Raw genomic sequence first — 26,735 nt, forward strand, 5'->3', positions numbered from 1 at the left:
GAGGAGGAAGTAACAGAAGCTGCCGCTGCTGTCTGTCAGGCGGGCTTCAGCCTATATGGTCAACGGAACACGGAAATCGCGCACCTGTGAGCTGACGTCATCGGCTGAAAGTACCTGCAGTAACTCGTCCGGCTGAGCTCACTCAGTTAACAGAAAGTACTTTCAAGAGACAAGACGAGGAAGCCACGACGAAACTTCGCGAATAAATATATATATAGTTCCCTTTTCACAGTTTTTCACTTTCACAGCAGGAACATTGAGGACGTTCACACAGATGGGGACGGCTCGGTTCAAGCTTTGGGCAGTTTTAATCGTCGTCTTTCAGGTGAGATTTCCTGCTGTCGTGGTTAACTATTGTGCCCTATCGGCGTCCTCCCATTTTTGTGCTTCTCTTTTCCCGTGTGTAACTTAAAATGATAGTTGATGTTGTTACCCTTCTTACTCACAACGAATAAAAAAATGTAGTGTTCGTAGAAATCTTAGCTACTTCTAGAAGTTGGTGTTGTGTTGGCGCGGCGGAGCAGCTTTTCACCTCTCAGACATCCTGACTGGGATCAGCCGCAGCACTTGCCGCGGCCCTGCCCAGTGTTGAAGTGAGCGAGCACCGCAGGTTGAGGCCGATGATTAATGGCGAAATTGTTTGTTAATGACAGCTCTTTCGTGCCTGGAACGAGGCTGAATCGTATTGGAAATAGTAAATCCCACGTAATTTAAAAAGTAATGTCGACCATAATTTGTCAAACCCCCTAAAAGAGAGACAGTTTCGATCGTTTTTTTAACAATTGGACTCTTCCTCCCCTCGAGGAGTCTGTCCACGAGCCTCGCCCTGTTCCGTTGATGACGTTGTCGGCAGGTGAAACTCCACTTTAACATGTTTAGGTTTGATCGCTTTGTATAGCACGTTTATCATTTAGCCACTCAATTTTTGTTGTATAGTCCCGAGCATATTATATTTTATAGTTTTTACAGAATCGGACTGAATTTTTGAAGATTGGGATTTCAGACCCCAGAGTTCCAGTGGTGGGACACACTGCTGACAACAACAGGTTGAGCTGAACTTAATTCAACAGATGTGCCAGTTGTAGATTTGCAGCTGTGAATTTGCTGTTTTTTCTGCCTTTCTTTTTTAAATTGAGACCGCCTCTTGGTGTACCTGACACATTTGAGGACAGGAGACCTCACTTAGTCCTCACCTGTCCTGTATGTTTTACTGTTTCTGTGATATTTCATAGACAACGAAAGACAATGAAAGACCAGTTGAGAAAGACAAAATGTTACAGAACCAGATGGAGCCCATGGCACATTGTATTTTCAGTTTATCTTCCGCAGTTGGGGTATACATTTAAAGGAGCGCTCTCTGGTTTTGGAGAATATAGCAGATAAAGATCGTCATTGGCTCACCCTAAAGAATAATACAGTTTATACTGTTTTACTTTGTTTACATGTGGCGGACCCTGCCATCTTTTTTAAGCTTCACACAGCAGGACCTTATTTTCCTCTGAGAACAGCTTGTTTATTTACTTATGGAAAAAATTAATATTTCTGAGCTTCTGACCTCATTAACATTGTAAATATTGAATTTCTGAGTTTGAATTTCTTTAAAACTACATGGAGTCCCTTTAATGTTAATGAAATACTGCATTTTGTTCATGCAAATTGAATGCCACTGTGAGTTTACCTTAGCAAAATCAGACATTTGCCAAATATCTGGATTATGATTAATGTAAAAGCTCTTTCCTCTCCTAGATCGCAACTTTAACAACTGCTGAGGAGCCAATATGTGTACCTGGATTCATGTCAAATATGGCGCAATTCAGAGTGGCCAAAAAACACCTGAGGGAAAACATGACACTGGGCAAAGGTAAGCACATTCTCGGAAGCTGTCGACTCATTCATTGCTGAATGCACACTGAAATAAACTGTTTTTTTCATTTCCACTGTTCAGTATCATTGTATATGGATGATAGTTTTTTGCAAAATTTGGCTTCAGAAATGACTAGATCTAAGTTGTAGTCAGGGCCGGCCCGAGGTATAAACTAGGGTTGTCACAAGAACCGATACTTCGATACCAATTCGATGCCGACACGAAATCGATACTTGCTTTTTTCTGGTACCGTCAGAACCGAATATACAACTTTTCACTCAGCGAGCCGTGTCGATTCTTGGCGGAACTGACGGAGGCAGTATACGCATGTGAGCAGCACAGAGCAGTCAGCGGTGCTGAAGAAGAAAACCTGCCATCTTAAAAAAAAAATGGCTTCAGCAAGTGAGAGTGAAAGCACAACACGTCGGCTCGTCGACAAGACAGGTACTAAGAGTCGCGTGTGGAAATAATTTGCAGTCGAAGCGGATAAATACGGAGCAATTCTAGACTCAAACAAGCCGACATGCAAACAGTGCCTCAGAAGTTTTCAAACGAAAGAAGGAAGCAGGTCAAACCTGGCCAAAGACCGGCACTCCGACTTGTTTAGAGAATTCAATTTGTGATATCAAATTAGTATCGAGAATCGTGGAAATTCACAGGTATTGGTATCGACTACTGAAATTCTGGTATCGTGATAACCCTAGTATAAACAAACTAAGCGGCCGCTTAGTGCCCCCAATCCAGAAAAAAAAAAAAAGATTTTTATTTTTTTACATATTAAAGAAGGAGGGTTAATCAAATTCTGCTTAGGGCCCCAAAAAAGGCTTGGGCCGGCACCGCTTGTAGTCCTAAATGTAACATACTCCTCTGCCTCAGATGGCCTTCTACAGATAAGTGGTTCACATTGTTCTCACATAGCCTAAACAATGTCAGGTCTCAGCTTGCACACACTCCACACCTCATGTAATGCTGTAGGGCAAAACAAAGTCCTCAAGCCTGTTTTGCAGGCCTCTCCTTTTCAAATGTTGCCATTGCCAAATGCCCAAATAAAGGTTTCCTTGATTTTATTTTTGTGTAAGTGTGACTAGAATGGATCATGTATTTCCTATGTTTTCACTGCACTGTAACTTTGACAGATCTATGTTTTTAAAATGCTACCGTAGTTTTGCGTGTTTGTCAGGTCAGGAAAGTGTTTTTTTTGGTTTTTTTTTCAGCTGTCTTAGCAAAATGCTGTGCTGTGGTCTAGGCGTTTTTGACTCATTGTCACATTTTTTCTAATCTTACACCAAGTTAAACTGCTATAAGATGGGCTTCTAGTTTGCTCTACAAAGCTTGAATGCTTTTCAATGAAAGTCAAGCTCTAACCAGTAGTCTTTTGAAAAGTATGAATGTAAAGGAAGTGTCTTTTGTGATCAGAAGAGACGGACTGAAAAACAAATGCAGCGGTCAAGGGGAGCTTAAATATGACTTGACACTGAACTTTGTGCCCGCGTGTAATTTGCCTGTTTCTTGGAGGAGGAGCAAATGCAGACTATCCTGTGCAGGGTCACCTGGGACTTTCCCAGCATGCAATTGGCTAGAGAGCCTCACTTACATACCGGAGCACTGGCCAGCAGAGTCTACTGAGAGATTGGTTAACTGTTCCACACTGACCATGCTGACAAATACATTGGAAACTAAACTGAGACAACCAAATCAGCTGCACAGTCGTCAGTTGGGTGCTTGGTCTTAATCAGCTGTTTTACGTCAGCACAACCTGTTTAGTGGCTGATGAATGAGTATATCCTGTGATTATGTTCAGAACCTTTCTCAGCTGAAAGTTCACAGCAGAAAAGGGATGCCCCCTAGTGACCAAAGGACAACATCTAAAATTGACATCACAAACATAAATGTACAATAATGCATATTTTAAGGAGTAAATAGGCCTATCCTCGTCTTTTTATTGTAGTTGTAAAATTATGACTTGGAGTCTGATATGAATTCAGTTATTTTCAGACTGCATAAATGAAGAATGAGAGTTAAAGCAAGAGAACAGGAACAAAACACACAACACTCTATGTCTGGGGACAAGCTACCTTGTGCTCTTTCACTGAGCCTAGACTTGGTCTTTTTTGCATACTGAAGATGAACTACGGCTGTCTGAATGAATTTTGGAAGTCGCATATGATTTGAACAGTAAAAAAAAAAAAAAAACAACAACTCAAATCCTTAAACTTCTATTTGTTTTTATAAATATGTTGGCTTAAGTGAAGGAAATCTTACTCTGCGTTGGTCCCTGTGCCCACAGGAGACAAAGTGCTTGTGTAATAAGAGGGTGAAAAAATGCTGAATGTGGTTTTTGGTTGACATTAGCTAGATAGCCAACCTAAGGCTAGGTAGACAGAGGGTTGACTACACAGCAAGGCATTGGAATCCTTACAGCCAGACATTTCCAACGAGGCATCTTCCACTGTGGTGATTTCTCTCTGTGGCCATCCCGTTATTATCACAATGCCATTTGTAGGAGCCTTACTGCAGATGCAGAGGTTATGCTTAAATAATTGAAATTTAATACTTTCAGTTAATTTTTTAAATAGAAATTCACATAGATTAAGAAAGAAGTGAAAGGAATATTAAAATTTTTTCCAGGTTGATGGATTCACAGTTCATATTTACAGTAATGCAATATTTAAAATATCTGGAACATTTTTTTTTAAATGTGTTAAATGTAATGTTTGTTGCATTTGTAATTTTTGGAAGTAGGTACCTATGCTATCCTAGTAACTGCGCTTGAACAGGAGGGTTTTCCAGGTGGTTGCCAGCAGTGCAGTCAGGCAAGAGGGGAGTAGAGCCAGATGGTTGTTTGGCATGTATCTGTCCAACCATTCTTGCTTCAGTAATTAATAACTTTTGGATTTGTATTGTACCACATTTTCTTGTGTTGGAGGTAAAATGTGAATTATTTTTGATGTGGATGAATTGACAAGCTAAGGTTTAATTTTTTGGAAACCTTCACAATTTTCCAGTTTAAGAACTGAATTGTTTTTGAACGCTAACAGTGCTTTTTAGGCTAACATTAGCAAACCATTGCACATTTTAAGCGCACAGTGGGTGACGTCAGAGATGGGGAGTCGAATCTGTGTTTTGGACTCAAGTCACACTTAAGTTGGACACTCAGTAACTAGAGACTTGACTTGAGATTCACCCTCAAAAGACTTGAGACCTGGCTCAGACTCAAGATTTTGAACTCGTGGACATTTTTATTTTTTCATGCATCAACATTAAGAAAATGTCTGACGAGCTGAACATCATTTCCTCATGGGTAACCTTATTCATCTGGTGCACGCTGTGCGATGCCACAGATAACACTACAACAGAATAGCGCTATGGCTGCAAGCACAACAGCTGCTGCTGCTCTCCTGTTTGTCATAAGCTTTGTCTATAGGAACTAAACACAAGGTACAAACGAGAGAATCACCAAATGCAATGTTTGGGGAATGAATATAAAGGATGCTGGATTGACCACATCTCACTTCATCAGTGACATACAGTTACAGTTGACAAAAAAAGTCATCTGATGTTTACTTTTAAACAACACAGACAATTTTAGCCAAAGATATGTTCTTTTCTGTAGGTAAAGTACTTAAGAAAACCAGAGAGTTGCAGTTTATTTCAGATCATTTGGCAGCAATAGTGTTTTGCATTTAGCTACAAAATACAGTTATTGATTACATGCATTGCAGTAGCCTGTTTAAAGTAATCATTTACCAAACAGTGCTGATAATACTCTATGCTAATAATAAAGGAGTGATGATAATGCAGTACATGAATTCCTTAGATATAACTGTGCTGTGTTCTTAGCAGACCGGATGTCATTCAGCAGATGATAGAATGCTCATTACAACCAGAAAAGACTTGTGACTTGACTTGGACTCTCAAAAAATAACTCGTCAGCATCTCTGGGTGAGGTCAAAGTCCCTGAGGGCTCAGAGTTTAAGATTTAAGGTGGGACACTGGAATTAGGCCTGACGTTTAATCCAGGTGTTTGATTTTGACTGATCGAGCTGCTTGAGAGAAAAAGCTTGAGCCCACTAATTGCCATTTGCAACCATATTCTTTCTTTCATAACTGTGGCAGTTCAGAGTTAAAAAGCAACTTCAGGTATTTCACATTATAGACAATGATTTTCAAAAACAAAGTAATTGTGGGGGAAATTTGCATGTCACACTTGTCCTCCTAGTTATAAGATTCATACACACTGTTTACGAAAATGGCAGAATCCATGTAAATTGTCACAGCCAGGAACTCTGATAAACTACACACAACAAGCTGAATGACAAAACGTGCTAAAGATGTCCATTCAGGACCACAACCATTGGATCAGGTTATACTAAACGTGAAACTGTGCTGACAGGTTAAAGATGTCTGTGAAGCATCCACGTTTTAGAATTAGGAGCTTCGTGATGTTCTATCTATGAACATGTGTATGATAGATGTACATGTAATCCGTTGCTGTTGCTTACTGAAGATGATGTAACAACACGTTTGTGTAGGATGTGTGGTTATGTACTTAAAATTTTTTCTTGCCTCTGTCTGTCCTGCATTTCTAGAGGAATTTTTTCTAATGGTATAAGTATTTTTCTGTTCTATCCTAGTGGATTTCACCGACTGCACAGACCACACAAGACTTCTTTTCAGCAGTGATGACAGCCGTTTCAGCGTACAGACAGATGGTACATTGGTGGTAAGTACAATTTTTAACACTTGATAGTTAAACTGTTGCTCATCTCTTCCAAATCGACGTGCATCTTTTTAAGCCTATTTGATTTTAAAATATGATTAGGGAATTTGGTTACTGCTGGGGTAATACAAAGTAAAAGGAGTGAGGAATTTTCTTTATAGTACCATGTTATACTTGTATGTCATCGTGGTTTGCTTTTTGGGAAACCGAGGCTATTTAAATATCAATTATTGCAACAATTCAGAAGATTTCTGTATTTGCTGCAAATTTTTTTTTTTTTTTTTTGAGATGAAGCTGAACAGCTATAACACTGTCCAATGTTTTCAATCTACCCCAAACTGACCCAGCAGATCAGTTTGCCCAAGTTAGATTGTGACTAGAGCTTTCTTAAATCTAGAACTGTTACTAGCATGTTTGACTTCTCTGATAAGTGTATTTATTTTCTCCAGGTAATTAGACCGGTTTTTCTTCATGAAGGACAGCAGGACTTCTCCATCCACTCCTGGGACTCACAAGGTTCCAAAAGGACTCTTACTGTCAGGGTACTGCACCATGTGGATAAGCATTTCAACCACCACCAAAATGTTGAGCTTCAACATGGACAAAACAAACACCATCAATACCACCTTACTGAAGAGGACGTTGCTAATAATGACGTGGTAAGATTAGAGACATTGCTGAGAAGGCTTTAGAGGAACTTGTAGCCCTGTTTGTAGTCTTAATAAGGCCCCTCTATGACACGTCTTTTTGAACAGGGAAAACTCATTGGTTTCATAAACTAGGCATGATTTTCCCATGGTTATCAATATTTTACGATGTGAACACTTGTGAGATGTCAATTTTCAGAGATTTTTGTGCACAATGTCATTATTTTAGTATTAATATGTGACTTGATTACTTATGACAGTGTCTGTCTTTTTCAGCAGCTATTTTTTTATGTGAAGGCTGCAATTAACTTTCTCTGTAGTTTTCTTCTGGTTCTGCAGGGCTACCCTTTATATAAATGACAAGTATTTCCCAATCATAATTAATGCCTGTTTATCATCAAAAATGATAATGATGATGATGATGATAATGATAACAATAATAATGCATTTTATTTATATAGCACTTTTACTCAAAGACACATCACATAATCACAATATTAAAGGCCTCAAGAACAAATTAAAAAAGAACCAGCACTGCTGATTTAAAATCAACATATTGAAAACATTAATCCATTATCAAACCATTTTCGAGAAGAAATTCAAACCCAGAATTTTCATATTGACAATATTAATGAGGTAGCGATATGCAATCAGAAAGATGCATTTTATCCACAACTGAATAAACGAGCTGTTGTCAGAGGAAAATAAGGTCTCAGAACACTGTTTTGAAGCTAGAGAGGTGGCAGGGTCCACCACATATAAACAAAGTAACACAGTATAAACTGATGTCCCTTTTAAGGTCAGTTTGTTTATTCAGTCAAGAAAACAAAGATTTTAATTATTTAGTTAGTTTGGGATAGTAGTGCACCTTTTTGATACGTGTTTGTTTTCCCAGAGTGCAGCCCATGACGTCCCCATACTGCATTTTCCCAAGTCTGGTGAAGGGCTGAGGCGGAGGAAGAGGGAATGGGTTATTCCAGTCATCAGTCGTTCTGAGAATGACAAAGGACCCTTTCCCCTCAAAATATCTCAAGTAAGAGGAATTAAAACCCCAGTTGGATTTGGTGTGAACTGATTTGTTTCTCAATGTGCCACACATTCTGCCACTGTGTCACTACGACACGATTTTTATCTATGTATTATTAGATACAGTTTTCTCAAATGGAGTCTTGTATCTTTCCCCACTCCCAAAGAAAGCATAGTTACAATGATTTACTCACCCTGTTAACTTGATATAAAAAAAAATGTACTTTACTGTCCTGGTACCAGTCTGCAGCGTATTATTATTATATTGGGATGGAGGCCATTTGCCATTTTCCAATACCCCAGAAAATGTCCCTGTTTTTTCTCCCATTGTCAATAGGTGCAGATATGGCTTTTGTACCTCCAGAAATTTAAATAATTGACCTCTGTGCTATTTTCTTCAATAGCTAAATCTGCAGTATTGAAATGATTGTTCTGCTCAGAAATGGTTGTATAATCTGGTGTGTTTTTTCCAGATCCGTTCTAATGAAGATAAATTAAAGAAGATCTACTACAGCATCACTGGTCCAGGAGCTGACCAGGATCCTGTCGGTCTTTTCTTTATGGACAGAGACAATGGTAATCTGTATCTTAATCAACCACTGGACAGAGAGAAAAAAGCCAAGTATGTGGTGAGTATCCTTTCTGCTGTTTCATACGTATTCTCCTTGTCCACTTGTCAAGATCAGACAGGAAGTCGTGGAAAACATGAAACAGTTTGTAGCCTGTTTCCCTTTTTAGAATTCATAATGACCACCATTTAATGCTGATAGTGTATGTTTTACTTTTCTTTTCTGAATTACCAGTTTGTGGCCAGGGAGAATGTTACTATTCTTCCCAATTGGTCAGATATGAATTGGTGACTAGACTGTGGTGATTGTATTGTGCAAAACAAGTGAAGAGAAAACATCATGGGGAGAAACAGACTCTAACTTAAACAATGGGGAAGACAAAAAAAAAAAAGCTAGACATGACAAATGTACAAACAAACCTGTAGACTCATGACTTGTTAGGATTTTCTAAGTTTCATCTCCTTGTTTCTTTTTTTGTTGCATCTAAGCTAAACTGTGACTTTTTGTCGTCTGTTACATCCCTATAAGTTATGGCTTAAAGATGTTTTTTTTAACTACATATATTAAAAGACAGTTATTGCTGTTAACTCCTCAGTTTATTGAAAAGTCTCTAAATGCCGGCAAATCTGAACAGAATGCATATTCAGCCTCCATAAATTAAAATGCAACAAAAGCTACATCAAAACTACATGACATTGTGACACAAACTTAAATGTTTTGGTTAACAATATAAATTATTGAATCAGTATGGATCTTTCTGTTTGACCCCTTCTCAATTCTGCAGATAGTTTTGTCCAAAATGCATTCTCAGGAAACCAAATGTCCACTGAATTAAAAACTGACAAGAAATTTCATTTCGACTAATGCAGGCTGTAATCTCAGTATGGCATAGTTCTCTACTGTAGTGATATGGAATGAAAGCATCTACATTTATTTATTTGTTTGTTTGTTTGTTTGTTTAAAAGGGACAATGCACATCAATTAACATTTTTCAGTGTACACTCAAAATGTAAATATGCCAGAGTTGGCAAGAAAGCTAATTTTCGTCTGTAGTCCCTTGGCAGGTCAACACATCATCACATTACATTGGTGGGAAAGAAAAGAAAGAGAGAAAAAAATCAAGAAGGATAGAAAGCAAAAAAGAGACATGAAAAATAATCATCAATAACTGATCTACTTCATCGTAAGTGCAGTACAAAGAAGTGCAGCACTTACGATGAAGTAGGTCAGTTATTGATGATTGTAGTTTTGGTTGTTTTTAATCCATCTCTTAAGTTTTGTTTTAAATGATAGCTAGCTGGTGCTTTCTCTAAGTTCAGTAGGAAGGCAGTTCAGTAATTTGCGGCCCATACTGAGAAGACTGTTTGGCCAACTTGCTATGTCTATTCTGTATAACACATAGATCTTGGATCTTTCTTTCATGCATTATCATAATATAAATGTGTTTTGTATGCAGTTTCAAGCTCATGCTGTGGCAGATGGTTCAGGAAATGCTGAGACTCCCATGGAAGTTATAGTCAATGTAATTGACCAGAATGACAACAGCCCTGTTTTCACCAATTCAACATATCTGGGAGAAGTTGCTGAGGCCTCACCAAAAGGTACTGTCATTGGATCTAAGCCTGAAAAAGATTTCCACTGTTACTGTTGAACAATAACAAAGAGAAACCCAGAGCTGCTATCATTTCTTCTGAACTTTACTTTACTTTAAGGGGCTATGAGGTTGGAATGAAAACTAGCATACTCTTGTCTTTATATGACTCTATCCTGTAAGATGCATCAAGAAGGTTCTGTCATTAATTTCCACTTCTTACTTCTTTTTATCCAGGGCATACGGTGATACAGGTCCTGGCTACAGATGCTGACGAGCCTAATAATTATAACTCAGATCTCCGCTACCGTATTCTAAGTCAGGACCCAGCGTTGCCAAATGACCGACTGTTTGAAATCCAACCAATAACTGGAGCCATCACTGTCAATGCTGTTGGGCTAGACAGAGAGGTAAGGGATTTGAAAACATATTTTGCCTTTCTTGACAGAATTTCAATGTTTATTTTAACTGTTGAAAATTTATTTGAAGCAGACTCCTATTTTCCAGTTTGTTTCAAACGCACAAAGACCGACTTACGGGTGGTCTTTGGTCCACTTTTAAACTGGTAGGAATTTATTTATCCATCTGCCATGGGCAGATCATGATAAATGCTTAGATTAGATTATCTGATGCATATGCTGTTTTCCAGATATAAGCTGGTATGAAAATCAACTGCTTTTGCATATCTATGCTTTTGAATTCTATCGTAGTTGCGCTATTTAAAAATATTTCAACTTTTGATCAAGCTGTCTGCACATAATATTTTTTGTAATTTAAATAAAGCTTTGTTTGCCCCAAAAAAGATTTTTCGTAATTCTTTAGAGTCTTTGTAACATTGTAACTAACAATATACCGCAATAATATATACCATGATACCATATGGCTATGAGATGGTTATCATACTGTTGATATATGATATGATGTGGAATCTAAAATGCTTCCTCAGATTACAGCACAGATTGTTTGGTGTCATGAATATCCAGTCAGCCTTGCTAGTCTCCTCCATTTTGCACTGAATATTTATGTCTTGCATTAGAGCAAAATAAAATGCAGTGACTCTTACGATATGCCTCCAAATGGCAGTACAAGGCAGGCAGCAGCCATAGTAGTCCAGTCAATCTGTGGTTTGACCCAGGAAAAACTGTGGTGGTCATCATTCAAGATTTTTTGTGATGCCTAAACATCCAAACATTGGGCAAACATGTATGCCATTATAAACTTTGTGGTTCAAGGTAAAAGAATATAAATCTGTCTGCTTAACTGGCCATATTGTTTCCTAGCCTTCTTGTTGTTAGTTGGAAAAAACAAACGGCTCCTCAAAGAGCCATCAGGCTTAGCAAAAAGCTCCAGAGGATGAGTGACCCTGAAAGGAGTAGCAGAAGGCTGAAGAGGTGGTTGTCTCGGTGTGATGAGGTCCGAGTTTTGCTATAGCTCAAACACCGCCAAAACAGACATTACCGGAGATACTGTGTTTGAGCAAAGGGAAGCCAACCAATCAGAGGTAGAGAAGGGCGTGTCTAGAACTGGGCTCCGTCTCCTTAAGCAGTATGATTGCGCTCTCTGCTGTTTAAATAGAACAATACAATGACAAGGAGAGAGACAGTACAATGCATTCCCTTTCCCTTTTTAAATCCATGAACTTAACAGGTGAAACAATCACGTGACATGTTGGTACATATCATCAGTCTCACAATTGTATCGTGGCATGTTTTTGGCTCAATATCACACAATTGTGTGTATTGTAACTTTTCTGGCTATCATTAATGCCATTAATCCAGAATGGCAGCATAGATTGTGACCATATTTAACATTTGGTTGAGTACAGAATTGGTGACAGTAATCTTGGGTTTCCACCTTAAACTGTTGATTGTATTGATGTACTGTGATGCTGCATTGAAGATGTGTGTGAAGCATCAATGTTTTTTTTCAAACATATAAACACATAAAGGAATTTGGAATTTGGTTGTGAAGTGAGGGATGTCTTCAGAGATTCTGCTCCAACTAAATATGTGAAATGAAGGAGAAACATTTAAGCCTGGTGTGAATTTTGGTGTGCTAAACTCATTGTGTGTCTCTTCCAACAGAAATACCCTAAATATACTTTAGAGGTTCAAGCAGCAGACATGGGTGGCGAAGGGTTGACTGGAAAAGCGAAAATAATCCTGACAGTCACCGATAGCAACGACAATGCTCCAGCCTTCACCCAGAGCTCCGTAAGTATAACATATGGAGTCACATATTTACTGTCAGGATTTACTGCACAGCCACCTGTGGTTTAGCAACTGCGACGAGGAGCAGCAGATCTGTCAAGGTCCAGAGAGCTTACCATGTTAAAGTAGTATCCATGAGGCTGTGGTTTGGAGCATTCCCAAAAACACAACAAGACAAACATTACAAGCAACTGAATGAACAAAATCTCTATCCACTCTTGTGTTCGATAAGATGGTCTGTGTTATTAGTGTCATTGGCTGAACTTGGCTCCGATAGTTGCCGATTTCTGCGCAGCCTCCACCAACCATGCTGGGGAGTACGTCACCGTTTTGCATGGAGGATACGCCAAGTCAGTCATCCTCATTTGAGGGCCGCTTTGCTGAAATATCTAAATCCTCTTTATCTCCCTCTTAATCTAAAGTACACAAATTGACACAGACAGGTAACTGCTGTACGTTAACAATAGATATACAGAAGCCATACTTCAACAGTGACTGACAGACTTTAATTATTGTCACGTTTTTCAATGTAGACGTTGCATCAGATGTACTTTTTTCCATGCAGTAATTCTCCACTCCATGAAATACCTTCCATACAATAATCTGGGGATAGAGTTAGAAAATATGGGCTGATGTTAAATCTTTCTCGTGGTGGTGGTGGGTCGTAAAATATGGGATGACGTTGGACCAGCTGATTTTATTGGAGGCTGACAAGTGTGACGTTCAGGTCATATCTAGTCTGGTACAGCCAGCCATCTCTCATCTGACCCCCTTTCTGTTTATTCTCCCCATGAGTTATCTGGTGTCAAAAACACAACGCCATCACCATTTCCATGATATGGACAAAGCAGTGAAGGCAGGCAGGAAAAGTCACCATTCTGCTAACATTAGTTAGCTGTACTTAGCAATGTGGTGTTCTCTCTTCCAAATAATCCAGCCACGTAACTATCCATCCATTCATGAAATGAAATCGCACAGTTTAGGATCCTGCTTACCCCAGTAATATGCACAAACATTAATGGTTTATAAGGGTGGCATGTAACAATGTTACTTCATACTGTAATGTATAATCGTTAAGATTATATATAATCCCCCTTGCCTTTGGAAAGGTGTCTTTGTTTAGTTCTGTGTGAAATAATTGAGTCAAATGACTTGGATTACAATTGTAAATCTGCCACCATTATCCATGTAAACTGCATGCATCTAGCACAAGAATGAAAAGATTAACAGACAACCGTAACTTGGAGAGGAATGGCTTTTTTGGCAATATAATTATTCTTACAGCAAGCAAGGAACACCAACATCCTTTTATTTAATTCTTTCCCTGTTTGTTTTACTCCCACACCTTCAAAACATCCTTTGCATTGTCCCAGTATGAGGCAACAGTTGCAGAAAATAAAGTGGATGCTCAGATCGTCAAGATGTCTGTACAAGATAGCGATGACCCGCATACTCCAGCCTGGAACGCAAAGTTCAAGATTGTCGATGGTGATCCTGGAGGACATTTCACCGTGAAAACCGGGATTAACAAACAGGAAGGAATCATTTCTACTGCCAAGGTAAGAAGTAAATCAAGAATTCTTAAATTAATCTGTCACAGTAAATTCAATTTTATATCTGTTCTAAATGTCCATATCATGACAATAACTGCCTCACACAAGACGGAAACCAAGGACTTAAGCACTGAGTCCACAGTTGCCCTCTCACAACAGGAGGTTATCTGTGCAGACGTGTTCTCACCCACTGGGAATACTATTTTTGATTTAGTAAGGGCAGGTGTCTGGGTAGAATGTACAGAAGGAGGACTTGTATTGATGACTGTTTATCAGGGCTTAACGTATTCCGGCACCGTGCCGGATTTCCGGCGTGCGGTGTTTGGCTGCGGAAAAAAAATCCTATATTAAAAAAAAAGTCTTTATCACGTGAGAGTTCATGAGTGCATCTGCCAATGATATGATGGGAACTCAACTCTCCCTTTCTCAAACTAACATTATTAGCCAATGAGAAGTAAAATGGGGTGGGTCTTGGAAATGTGTGCTTCAACCAAGTCTCATGCGGAATTGATACCCGTGCAGAGACGTCACGTAGGAGATGAGGATAGAGTACATTCATGAAGCCTGGGGAAGATGCCCTCCTAATTGATTACAGATTAACAAATAAATGGCGCTTGGCATGGATAGAAGAAATGGGGAAAGAAGGTAAGCCTTTTGGTAGCTCGTGCAAGAAGTTAAGAGCAGCAGGTGCTTGCTCCTGCACTTTGTGCTCGAGAAAGCTTACCTATGTAACTAGGAGGGCTGGGTATCACCAGGTACCTCGCGTTACGATACTATCACGATATTTTGCCCACGATAACGATAATATCACGATACAGCAATTCTGCGTTAATCGATATATTGCAAGAAATTTCATCCACAATACATCACGATATCTGTGTCACTGAAGAAATTCAGAATTTATTGACTGCACTGCATCCATTTCACAGGAATGACAAAACATTGTCAATCAATTTCACATGAATGACAGCCAAGTAAACAGAGTATATTGCACAGTGTCTCTTAACACACACACTGACTACAACTATCATTAAATATCTATATGTGTGGGTTTCAGAGCTACTTAAACCATTTTTTAAATTTTATTTGGTTGTATACCTATGTTTGAATAAAGATAAAGCTGTCCTCCGAAGAGGGCTGGTGGTGGTGGGCCAAAAAAAAAAAATATTTTTTTTTTTTACATTTTTTAATATCGATATTTGGCACCAGTGTATCGATAACGTACCTCAAGACGAAATATCGCGATATATCGTAGTATCGATATTTTGGCACACCCCTAGTAACTAGCGGTGAAAAAGTGCTACCACGTCACGAATCAGACACCACTCATAGAGCAGCTGTTTACACTCTCCAACACACAACATGATTACCAGCCAGGAGCAACAACCACAGTACCGGCATCACTGGCTGACCGTGTGTATGAAAATACAACTTGAAAATACACGTGTGCACGTTCATTGCCAAACAAAATTACTCTGACAAAACTGTCAATGGAGTAAAAACTCAACACAGGAAAGTGATTATAGCAATGCCTCAGTTATTATGCCTCAGTACTTCCAGTATGATCTAAAAATATTGATAATTTTAGATATTTATAATAATAAATGTTTAATAATCCCCAATGCACCACTGATCCCCCCCCAAATGAGATACTGACAGACTGAAAGACGAGATTACAGTCAAGTAAGTGTGTGTGTGTAAGTGTGTAGTGTGTGTGTGTGTGTGTGTGTGTGCTTGTACGTAGCTGTACAAGCACCTTTGTGAGTTTGAGACCTGTGGATGTCCTGCAGTGTCTTCCAGTATGATCTAAAGATATTGATGATTTTAGATATTTTTAATAACAAATGTTTAATAATCCCCACTACACCACTGATTTCCTCCCCTAGTCACACACACGTGCAAAAAATTCAGGCTCAGGACTTTTCTTTGCTTCAACCCCTGGTTTTTATGTTATCAGTACTAAATGTATTTGGACCTATGTGCAATATCAACGATGGAGAGGAAAGCAACATTTAGATTAGTGGAGTACCAAGAAGGTACACTCTTGGTAGACATCATCAACTTGCCAAAAGCTTTCTATGAATTCTGACAGTGCTTTTATTAAAGGAACTCAAGGAATGGCTCCCATGGTGCAAACAGAATTACCAAATCGCCACAGTTGAACAAAATTCTGTTGTTCATTAATGTCATATCGCCCCAAGCCTATGATGCATAATGTTGAATTTGTGACATATATGATGATAAATATTGGTTTCAATATCTTATTACAGTGTTTCCAAGAACAATCATGGTTGTGCAAATACTTTTTGGGGGAAAAAAAATGTTTGGCAGGGATCTGTGTCTAAGTATAAGCAGAATTGAGTTGTGAAACATTTGTCTGATAAATTCTGCTGCCTTGCTATCCTCTCCATCCATCCAGGGTCTTGACTTTGAGAAAAACAGCAAGTACACTCTGTTGGTTGCAGTGGAGAATGAGGTCCCTTTTGCTGTTCGCTTGCCCACTGCCACCGCCACGGTGGTGGTGAATGTGCTGGACGTCAATGAAGCTCCAGTCTTTGATCCAGCTGAGAAGCTTGTGTCGAAACAGGAGGACCTTGCTGTCGACAGTGATGTAGTGCAGTACACTGCTTATGACCCAGACACTGCACGTAAACAGAAAGTCATGTAAGTGCCCAATCTGTTATGCCTTATTACTTTTTAATGTGTTGAAGCAGAAGATTATCTCTGCTAAAAAACAGGAATAAGAAAATCATTAAATAAGCATTTGCTGCCCCTTCCTCAATTATTTAACCCCAGAAGTGCATGTTAAACAATCAAGGGGGGATGAAATGAGTTTCCAGCACATCCTCTGCACAGTTCTTCTATTCTGGCAATGGGTCAGTGATGCACACTGTTATTTATGCTGCTAGGAGTCTATCAAAACAAAACAATTGCTTTGAGAGGGGGAGCTAGCAGCTAGCTCTTGGGGAGAGAGTCTGGAGGCTATAAATGGCCTAATAGCTTTTGGGATCATTCACTCCTGTTTATGAACCTGACTGCAGCAGCAATCTGCTAATGTGAGAAGGGGAAAAGTAGGTTCAGTGCGAGTTTACACCCTATTTTTAATGGACTAGCATTGTCAGGGGACCTGGTGATTTAGAAATTACCAGCTCTTGTTTGTGTTTTGTGTGGCACATTGGCATGGAATAAGTGAACTCTGTATTTTGCTGGTATTGTGTCAACTTTGTTAAATTTGCAATGAGATTCACAGAATTGAACTTCCAGGATCAGTAGCTCTTCAGCAAATCATTGTCAAAACAAGCTGGAAAATGTACATTGGTCTTTGTTAGCTGTCAGGCAAATGTGCAGGGACTGTCTACCAAGTGCAACACCATGGTCTGCCCTGGGTTTGACTCCAGAACTTTGGGGTTAGAACTTTGTTGGACTGTCCATGTTTGGAGTAAATTTGGTGACACTGCACAAGAATGAAATTATTGGACATTGGAGTTTTTTGGTGTGGTTTTGTATACAGTCCCAGCGCACCAGAAAACCACACCAAAAAACTGCCAACCTCGACTACAATCCTTTGTTGCTCTTAACATTCTGTGTCATCTTTTAAGTGCATTTTTAAAATGTAATTTCAATATAGCCCATCTCAGAGCATAGTTGTTGACTGTTATAATCAGAGATCAAATTGAATATTGTCTAGTAGCCTGACAGCAGAGAACAGCAATTTAAAAAGAAATACAAAATCTTTTCAAAGACATGACTGTTTGCATGGGACTAATGTCACAGTTATTACAAATTCCCAGAGGTCCACAGGTAATGCTAGTCCTGTGCAAATAGGCTTTTATCCTGGATTTAAACATCTCTGTCTGAAAATGGTTTATGATTCAAGGATTAACTGGTTAGAATTTGGTGGTCATACACCTGTGATGCGTTAATTCTAGTTTAGTTAGTTGTATGCAAGGCTTCCGAATAGATTCTGGAGCACAAAAACTAAGAACACATTTATTATACATAGTAAATATCAACTGCATGTCATTCAAATGATCTGGTCTAGGAATGCACGATTGAGAAGCTTGTTAGTTGAACTCATCTCGCTTTAATTGTCTTGTTTATATCCAGGTATAGAATCATTAGAGACCCTGCTGGCTGGCTTAATGTGGGAAAAGAAACGGGCCTGATCAAGGTGAAAAGTCTGATGGACAGAGAGTCCTCCTTTGTCAAGGACAACAAATATACAGCACTAATTGGTGCATATGACAATGGTAGGTAGGAGGCAGAACTGAAACTTGTGCAAACTCATCTTGTTTTCAGCACTGCTTTAGGGCCAAAATAAGTCAAATATTGACTTCCCTAGAACTAACTGTTGTGTGTATTTGTCTGTCACATGAACAGATGAAGTCCCAGCCACAGGAACTGGCACTCTAGTGATCCAGCTTGAAGATGTCAATGACAACGCACCCACCATTGAGGAACGTCAAATCAAGGTGTGTCTCCTTTCCCAAACATTTTAACAGTTGTCAGGTTTTTAACAAATTTTAATCCAGATAAAATATGAGATTGACACTGACTGGGTGTTGTGTGATTTGAATAAATGATATGTAAGACTAAATATATACATTCAAATCAGTAATTAAATACTAGCCTGAGAAGTAATTGTAACCAAAATCTAATGTGAGATAAATACTTTCTGGAATCTGATGTTTTCTCAGCTGTGTAACAAGGAGCCGGCACCTCAGCTGCTGCCAGTAACAGATAAAGATGGACCAAGCTTTGCTGCTCCATACAGCGTCACCTTACAGGGCATGTCGAAGACCAACTGGACGGCTAGGATGAACGAGACTAGTATGTAAAGTGTTGACACAGCAGAAACCTTTTTATGCTTCTTGGTGAAGTTGTTTTTGCATATAGCAAGCCACAAACTAATGCCATGTAATCACATACAATGTCCAAGGTGAAACTTGGAGGTCCTTACTGGAAAAAATAACCCCTTCTTTAAAGGGTGGATTGGCTCCGGAGGTAGAGAGGGACATCCATAATGGAAAAGTTGCTGGTTTTGATCCCTGCATCCCCAGGCTGCACATCCAAGTATCCTTGAGCAAGATACTGCACCCCAAAAGAGAGTAGAAATATTGTGAGGCACTTTGGTTAGCACTGTGTCACTCCTCATGAGCAGGTTGGCACCTTGCATGGCAGCTTCTACCATCAGTATATGTGTAAAGGTGATGTGAAGTATTGTAAAGCATTTTGAGTAGATGGTATAGAAAAGAGCCATATAAATGCATGTCCCAATATTAAATGCAGAAGGTTTAAGAAATCAGCTGGAAAAACAACACTATACGTAACTGGGTGAAGAGAGTAAAATTATTATTATTACAGAAATTGAACGGAGGTACGTGGGAACATAAGTTCTTGGAGCGTACTTGGGGGAAGCACTGCCTAAGGTTTCCAGAGATGCTTCAGTTTAGAAGTAAGAATAGAAATGAATTGCTGAGATTTGAATGACTGGGGTTTATTGGAGAGACATGGCTTCCTTCCATGCTGTGCATTGCCTGATGAGAACATTTGTGCTGAAGAAAGCCCTTCACAGAATGCCATTTTATTTCAGCGATAATGCGCTTTGTGGGAACTAGAGGCACTCAGAAAATTTGTCTTCCACTTTCAACATTTATGCAAGTATGTTATTCAAGTACTTAAAACTCAAACAACGGAGGGGTAATAAATACATGTTCCTCTATTTCCTCTTTGTTGCAGAAACGGGCATCATTCTGAATTTAGCCACTGAGCTGGAGAGTGGACTCTACACTGTGGTCCTGAGGGTTGCAGACACCAGGGGCCTAGAGCAGGACAGCACCGTCCAGGCTGAAGTGTGTGACTGCAAAGGGGAAGAAGTGGTCTGCACAGGACGTGTGGCAGGCACCGGACTGCCCATGGTCCTGGGAATACTGGGAGCAATCCTTCTGTTACTCAGTAAGTCTTATAATTGATTGATCATAAATATGGAAGAATTGCTTATAATAATTCCTCAGTTGAGATGTGAACTATAACTTGTGATGTGAATGAATTTTCTTTGGCTCTCAACTATGGTGGCAACCCTGTAAGATATTTTACTCATAGTTCAGCGAGACCAAATACAAATTTTAATGATGATGATGCAGTTAGAATGCAATCAATGCGGGTCTGTATGATGCTACCCAGCTGTGGGCAGTGATAAAACCTCTGAATGCTCCAGTGATCTCAAAACTGCTGTAGTCTATAGTTTTTGCCAAATAACATCAGCTGTACATTTCAGTATTAGGATTATGTAATGTTAATTTGGGCCACATTCAGTGTTGGTTTGCTTCATTGTAATAAATGTAACTATGGTTAACTCCTCTTCCAATGGGCTCAGTTCTCAGCACATGACTGTAGCTTTTCTTTTTCTGCTTGGTAGAAACTGGTTGACTTGTGGTGACTGAATCATGTGGGTCTGATGTAATGAGCTTTGCTCCCTGTATGTTCAGTGGTGGTGTTGTTGCTGCTGTTGTTCGCGAGACGGAGAACAGGAGAGAAGAAGGAGCCTCTACTGCAGGATGATGACATCAGAGACAACATCTATTACTATGATGAAGAGGGAGGTGGAGAGGATGATCAGGTACTTATGTCCTAAGAGTATAAAATGACCCACTATTATTTGTGGAAATGTCTTGATACGAGGGCCGGACTCAGTTCAGACTACAGGTGTATGGGGCTGATTTGACCCTGATTGCCCTCCAGACAATTGGATTTCAAATCTGGGTTAGCATACTTGTGTTGACTGGTTGGAAAATCACAAAGAACACATCTTGTTCTCACTGGACAATAGACAGCCTATGTTGATGGCCTCTCCCAGGCCATTTAATCACCTAGTCTTGTTCACTCGCTTGCATTGAATTATTCGTGAACACTAGGCTCACGTCAGGTATTGTGGAGAGAGACAGAGATCAGCAGCAAGTCATTTTGAAAGCAGACATTTGGGCAAATGTTTGATTTTATAAACATGCTGAGAAGCAGCAAACTGCAGGTGACAGTTTTAAATGTGAGGGGGAACGCATTGGCACCACGTCTGAATGAGGCTGTCTATTTATTAGTTAGTGTTTGAACACGCTAACAAATATCAAACGCAAGTTCAACAATGTCCGCGCCATTTTAAGCAGCTTCTACATGTCAGTGTTTTTAAACCCATCTGCTGAGAGGGTCTTTCGCTTCTGATCAAAATTCTTCCCCAAATCTACAAACTGTGAAATTTAATTTAAGTGAAATAAAAACACGATTCATGGTAAACACAATTAAATTGATACTGAAAATAAGACCAACCAGACTATGAATCTAAATACAAGATTGCTATACTTGGTTTTGGTTAGATGGTTCAGTTTTTGCGTTTTACCTGTTATAATTAATAATTTAATTAAAGGGATAGTTCAACATTTTTGAAAATTGGCCCATTGCCATGATCCCTCTAGTCATAGTAGGTTCGTTACCTTTAATTGTCGGTCCAAGCTGCTTTTAGATCGGCGGAGCCGAGTACCGAGTGCTGCAGCTACGCTACGGAGGCTAATGGAATTTCTTGGTTTCCCTCATCAAACTCAGCAAATACACAGCCAAAAAACTCCAAAACGCTGTGGTGGACAAGTTGTGACCTGCACATTCAACACGCTATGAGATAATAACGGAACGTTACGAGACGGACTTTACACTCCAGATGCGGCTGCTCGGCGGAGTGATTTCAAAAGCGCACGTTTACTGCAGATACTTCCGTCAACAAAACTTGTGAAGAAGCGAAGTGTGATCATGGCAGACTTTGTGATGGACAATGAGGACGACTTTTTAATCAACCAAGACCCACACCCGTATTTATTTGAGCCAGAACACACAGAAGAAGAGCTGCAGGTTTTGGAAGAAGAGAGAGTGAGAAGAGAGGCCGAGGCTGCTGAACAGCCAGGAGCTGAGGAGAGACTCAGAGCCAGCATGAACTGGTGGTGTAGTTGTGGGGCATGCAAACCTATGCCTACAGCAGAGAGATTGGTGAGTGAAAAACACAGTAGTCACTTGCCACGTCTGCTTTCTCTGTAATACGTCCCACGATGATAATCCAGTCGAGCCCAGGTAACTACGGCACTGCCTTAGGTGCGCACACTGTGTCACTCCGACCAGTGGTTTACTGAAGAAAGTAGTTCCGAGTATTTGCTTCACGTCTCGTAACGTTCTGTTATTATCTCATAGCATGGTAAATGTGCAGGTCACAACTTGTCCATCACAGCATTTTTGGAGTTTTTTGGTTGTGTATTTGCTGAGTTTGATGAGGGAAACCAAAAAATTCCATTAGCCTCTGTAGCATAGCTGCGGTGCTCGGTACTCGGCTCCGCCGATCTAAAAGCAGCTTGGACCAACAATTAAAGGTAACGAACCTACTGCTATGACTAGAGGGATCATGGCAATGGGCCAATTTTCAAAAATATTGAACTATCCCTTTAAAATATCTGTGACTTTTTGTGTTTCCAAAAGCCTCTGTGAGTAGAACAGACTGGTTTTTTATCTTAAATTAACTCCGATCAACTTAAATTCAACTATTATTATTTGAATTGGCTGTTTTGCTGTGTTTTTAGGCTTCAGCAATGTAGCAAGACATTCACCTAGGTGACACAAGGATGTCGGTGATACAATTTGTTTAAAAAACAATCAGCACAGTAGGTTTTATGAAACTAAAATTCTCCAGTTAGGAGTTAGATATTTCTTCACTAATGTCTCAGAAGAAAAGCACACCTTTTCACATTAAGATGGCAACAAAGACAAAGATTAATGGGCAAGTTATGCTATTTTGTAGGACATTCATCTATTCAGGCTGTCATGTGTATTATACTGTTGAACTAGGTCACTGGATTGGGGGGAAATTTGGAAGTAATGTGGTCCTCGAGGGTTTTTTTATTATTAGTTAAGTGATCCTTTGAAAAGGTTTTAGGGACACTGTGCTAAATGCACTAACAGATGTTTTTGTTCAAATGAAAAATGCAGAAGCTTTTGCTTAACCCCAACATGTTCTCTCTCAGGACTATGATCTGAGTGTTCTCCATCGTGGTCTGGATAACCGCCCTGAGGTTTTCAGGAATGATGTGGTGCCAAACTTCATGCCGGCTCCTCAGTACCGTCCTCGCCCTGCCAATCCGGAGGAAATTGGCAACTTCATTGATGATGTGAGTCAAAGATTCAATATCTGATATAAATTAAAACATAGAAAGTATGTGCATTGCAGTACGCATGTGGACGGCAGCTGTAAACAAAACTGCGATAAATTTAAAGTGACAAGTTGACAATTTGAAACTTATCAAGTACTTCCTTCTGCTATGAATGGACATACACACATTTTTGGTCACAAACACTGTCGGTCATCGAAGGCACAGTGACAACTGTAGCCTTTGGCCCGGTAACATACTCATATAAGGGAGTGCATGAAACGAAACTTTGTGACTGGCATCTAATTCATGACAAGTTAGCGATTTCTTCCTGTTGCTGTCATACAGTAGCTTCTGGATGGCTTCCCACCTCCACCATTTCCTCTATACATGCCATCTATTTGTTTTTAACTGCTTTATCAAGTATCTTTGCCAGGCTTAATAAATGTTGCTTCCATTTGAGGCGAGTTGCAGGGTTATCTCACTTGCATGCTTTTCTTGGCAAGAACCAGATAGCACTGGTTGGTAGGCCTCATACATTTGTAGGTGGAACGAGCCACATCTTAACTTTTTTTTCTTTCTAAAATAGTCACACGCCAAAAAAGCCGGCACCATGCCAGAGTACATTAAACCCTGTTTTAATATGGTTTGATACTGACGATGGATCATCCTCTCTATTTGCATATTTCCTGATTTGATTCTGACGCATATAAAAGAAGACATATGTTATCATTTCATATAACCTGAGTATATTCACTGCTCGTCTGCAGAACCTGAAGGCAGCTGACAATGACCCGACAGCACCCCCCTACGACTCCCTGCTGGTGTTTGACTATGAAGGAGGTGGCTCTGACGCGGGAAGCCTCTCCTCTCTGAATTCGTCGAGCAGCGGAGACCAGGACTACGACTGCCTCCATCAGTGGGGACCCCGCTTCAAGAAACTGGCAGACATGTACGGAGGAGGAGAAGATGACATGCTGTAAATGTACCAAAGAACAAACAATAGGGATGGGTGGATGCACTATGGCTGTGTATGAGTTTTGATTGATGTAAGCATGAACTGAAAAATTAATGTATCCCAAGGAAACAGCTGTCAGCCAGACATCAGTAGGCCCACAGATGTTTCTTTTTTCTGTATGTAGTTTATATTCTTCAGTCCAGTTCTATGAGCAGATAACAGCCAGCGCCCAGAAGCCAAAGGATGAGTTTTTGGGGTTTTTTTTATACATTAGTTACCCGTTTTGAATGACTAAACTCTGCCTGCCTGTCTTTTAGATCCCTGTTTGACTTCCAGGCTAAGGAATAATGATGGCTTTTGGTTATTTTCTGCTCATTTTTTTCTGGTGCCACAATGTTTATTTTGTGCAGGTAGCTAGGCCCTTCTTGAAGCTTACTGAGTGACACTGGAAATGCACACAGATGCTGCAATTGCACTGGTAACATTAGTCATTTTTGGCATTGTATGGTACATTCAGTTTTGTTTTGTACTACTGTGTCAGTAAAATTGCTTTGTTGTGTCTGTTTAAAATGACAAATGATCAAGGTGAACTCTAGGTAGCCAGCCAACATCATACTGAGGATGTGGTCAATAACTGTCAAGTATCAATCAATGCTTTTTAAATGAAAGACTGTTCAGTTGACATCTTTGTTAAGTGATAATGTCAAAACACTTTTTTGCAGTTGCCGCCAAAGGTAAATTATCACAAATGCTTTGTGGATTTTGAATTTTTTATAAAGATATCCTAATACAATGATGGATTTGTTAATGGTCTTTTATTTCATGAACAGAAACCAGTTCCTCTGCCCTATTTAGGTTGCAGTCAAACATGCATGAACGCAGGCTAATAAAAATCGCCTGGCAGCACTGAATCTGGACTGTGTAAGGACGTGAGACACAGAACTCTGTGCTGGTTTGTAGTCTGTGTGGGGTCAAACACACACATGTCCTTGCTATTGGTTGTGGCTGCAATTTCGCCAGTCAAAGTTCAACAAAACTGGATTTGCTTCGCAACCACATGTTAATGTGTTTGTTTTTTGTCTGCTCTTGTAGATAGAATGGGGGGCGAATGTTTCATTCATGTGTGTGACCACAGCCTTATACTGTCCTGGCAATGAGTGCCAATATTTAAAGCATTTCATTCGTCAGGTCACTTTTCATATCTGCAAAAATAAAAAGGATTAGCCTTAAATTAATTTTCTCATAAAATACATCCATAATCACCACTCTGTAATCTTGCTCAATTTCGCACTCGCAGCATTATCGGTTGATTACATGTCATGAGTACAACCTATCAATCAATCAATCAACTTTATTTATAAAGCACTTTTCATACATGAGTATGTAGCACAAAGTGCTTTACACAGGAAACATAAAACAATAATAAAGAAAGCCCCTCCCTCCCACCCTTCATACTATATACATGCACACATACGTACACACACACACACACACACTCTTACTACAGGAAATAAGGAGACATGGCAAGGCACTGAGGATTGAGGAAACGCCACCTTTGGGGCCGTCCACACGGGGAGGAGTCACAGGCTGTGCCACGGGGGGCACCAGTGCCCAGGCTCCCCGACCCTAACAGACAACGACTGGCTGGGCCAAAGGGACCCAGGGACAGCACCCCAGCAGCAGCCCAGACACAGCTCCCAGTGTGGAGGACCCCCCTGAGTAAACTCTGGAGTTAACCCTTAAAAACTAAAAACATAAGATAGGATAAAAACCCTGACAAAAGTAAGTTAAATGAAGTGAACAGTTAAAAGGATAAAATGCATAAGATAATAATAAATAAAATAAAATAGTATTGAAGATAAATAATAATAATAAAAAAGAAAAATTATTTAAGATGAAAATAGTTTTTAAAAAAAGAAAAAAAAAAACAAGATGGGAACAACAACATAAAATACGATAGAACCACATAAGAATGGAAAAAGAATTTAAAATATTAGTTAAAAGCCTGATTAAAAAGGTGTGTCTTTAACCTTCCCTTAAAAATATCAACAGTCTCTGCAGACCTGAGGTTCTCCGGCAGGCTGTTCCACAAGCGGGGGCCATAGTGGCTAAATGCCGCCTCACCGTGGGTTTTAGTTCTTGGTTTTGGTAGGGATAAAAGGCCAGAGCCGGAGGACCTCAGGGTCCGCGAGGGTTGATATGGTAAAAGCAGGTCAGATAAGTAGGAGGGCGCAATGCCGTTAAGACATTTAAAAACCAGTAAAAGAACCTTAAAATCGATCCTGAAGCGCACGGGGAGCCAATGCAGTGACTCTAAAACTGGTGTAATGTGCTCCCGCCCTCTGGTCCTCGTCAGCACTCGTGCGGCTGAGTTTTGTAATAATTGGAGATTTAGAGTACTCTTTTTGAGAAGACCAGAGAGCA

General features: G+C 39.8%; 1 protein-coding gene across 1 annotated transcript; it reads left to right on the forward strand.

Moving 5' to 3' along the window:
• Positions 1–87: 87 nt before the first annotated feature.
• Positions 88–25,107, forward strand: cdh1 (cadherin 1, type 1, E-cadherin (epithelial)). The gene is made up of 18 exons (XM_030442318.1): positions 88–325; positions 1,747–1,861; positions 6,499–6,587; positions 7,034–7,243; positions 8,127–8,264; positions 8,731–8,886; positions 10,283–10,427; positions 10,655–10,827; positions 12,502–12,630; positions 14,001–14,186; positions 16,600–16,844; positions 18,288–18,430; positions 18,561–18,652; positions 18,878–19,010; positions 19,920–20,135; positions 20,669–20,799; positions 23,231–23,374; positions 24,124–25,107. The coding sequence occupies exons 1-18, from the start codon at positions 275–277 to the stop codon at positions 24,334–24,336; spliced, it is 2,709 nt and encodes a 902-aa protein (XP_030298178.1). The 5' UTR covers positions 88–274; the 3' UTR covers positions 24,337–25,107.
• Positions 25,108–26,735: the final 1,628 nt, after the last annotated feature.

Source organism: Sparus aurata, chromosome 15, assembly GCF_900880675.1.
Source record: "Sparus aurata chromosome 15, fSpaAur1.1, whole genome shotgun sequence".
NCBI lineage: Eukaryota > Metazoa > Chordata > Actinopteri > Spariformes > Sparidae > Sparus > Sparus aurata.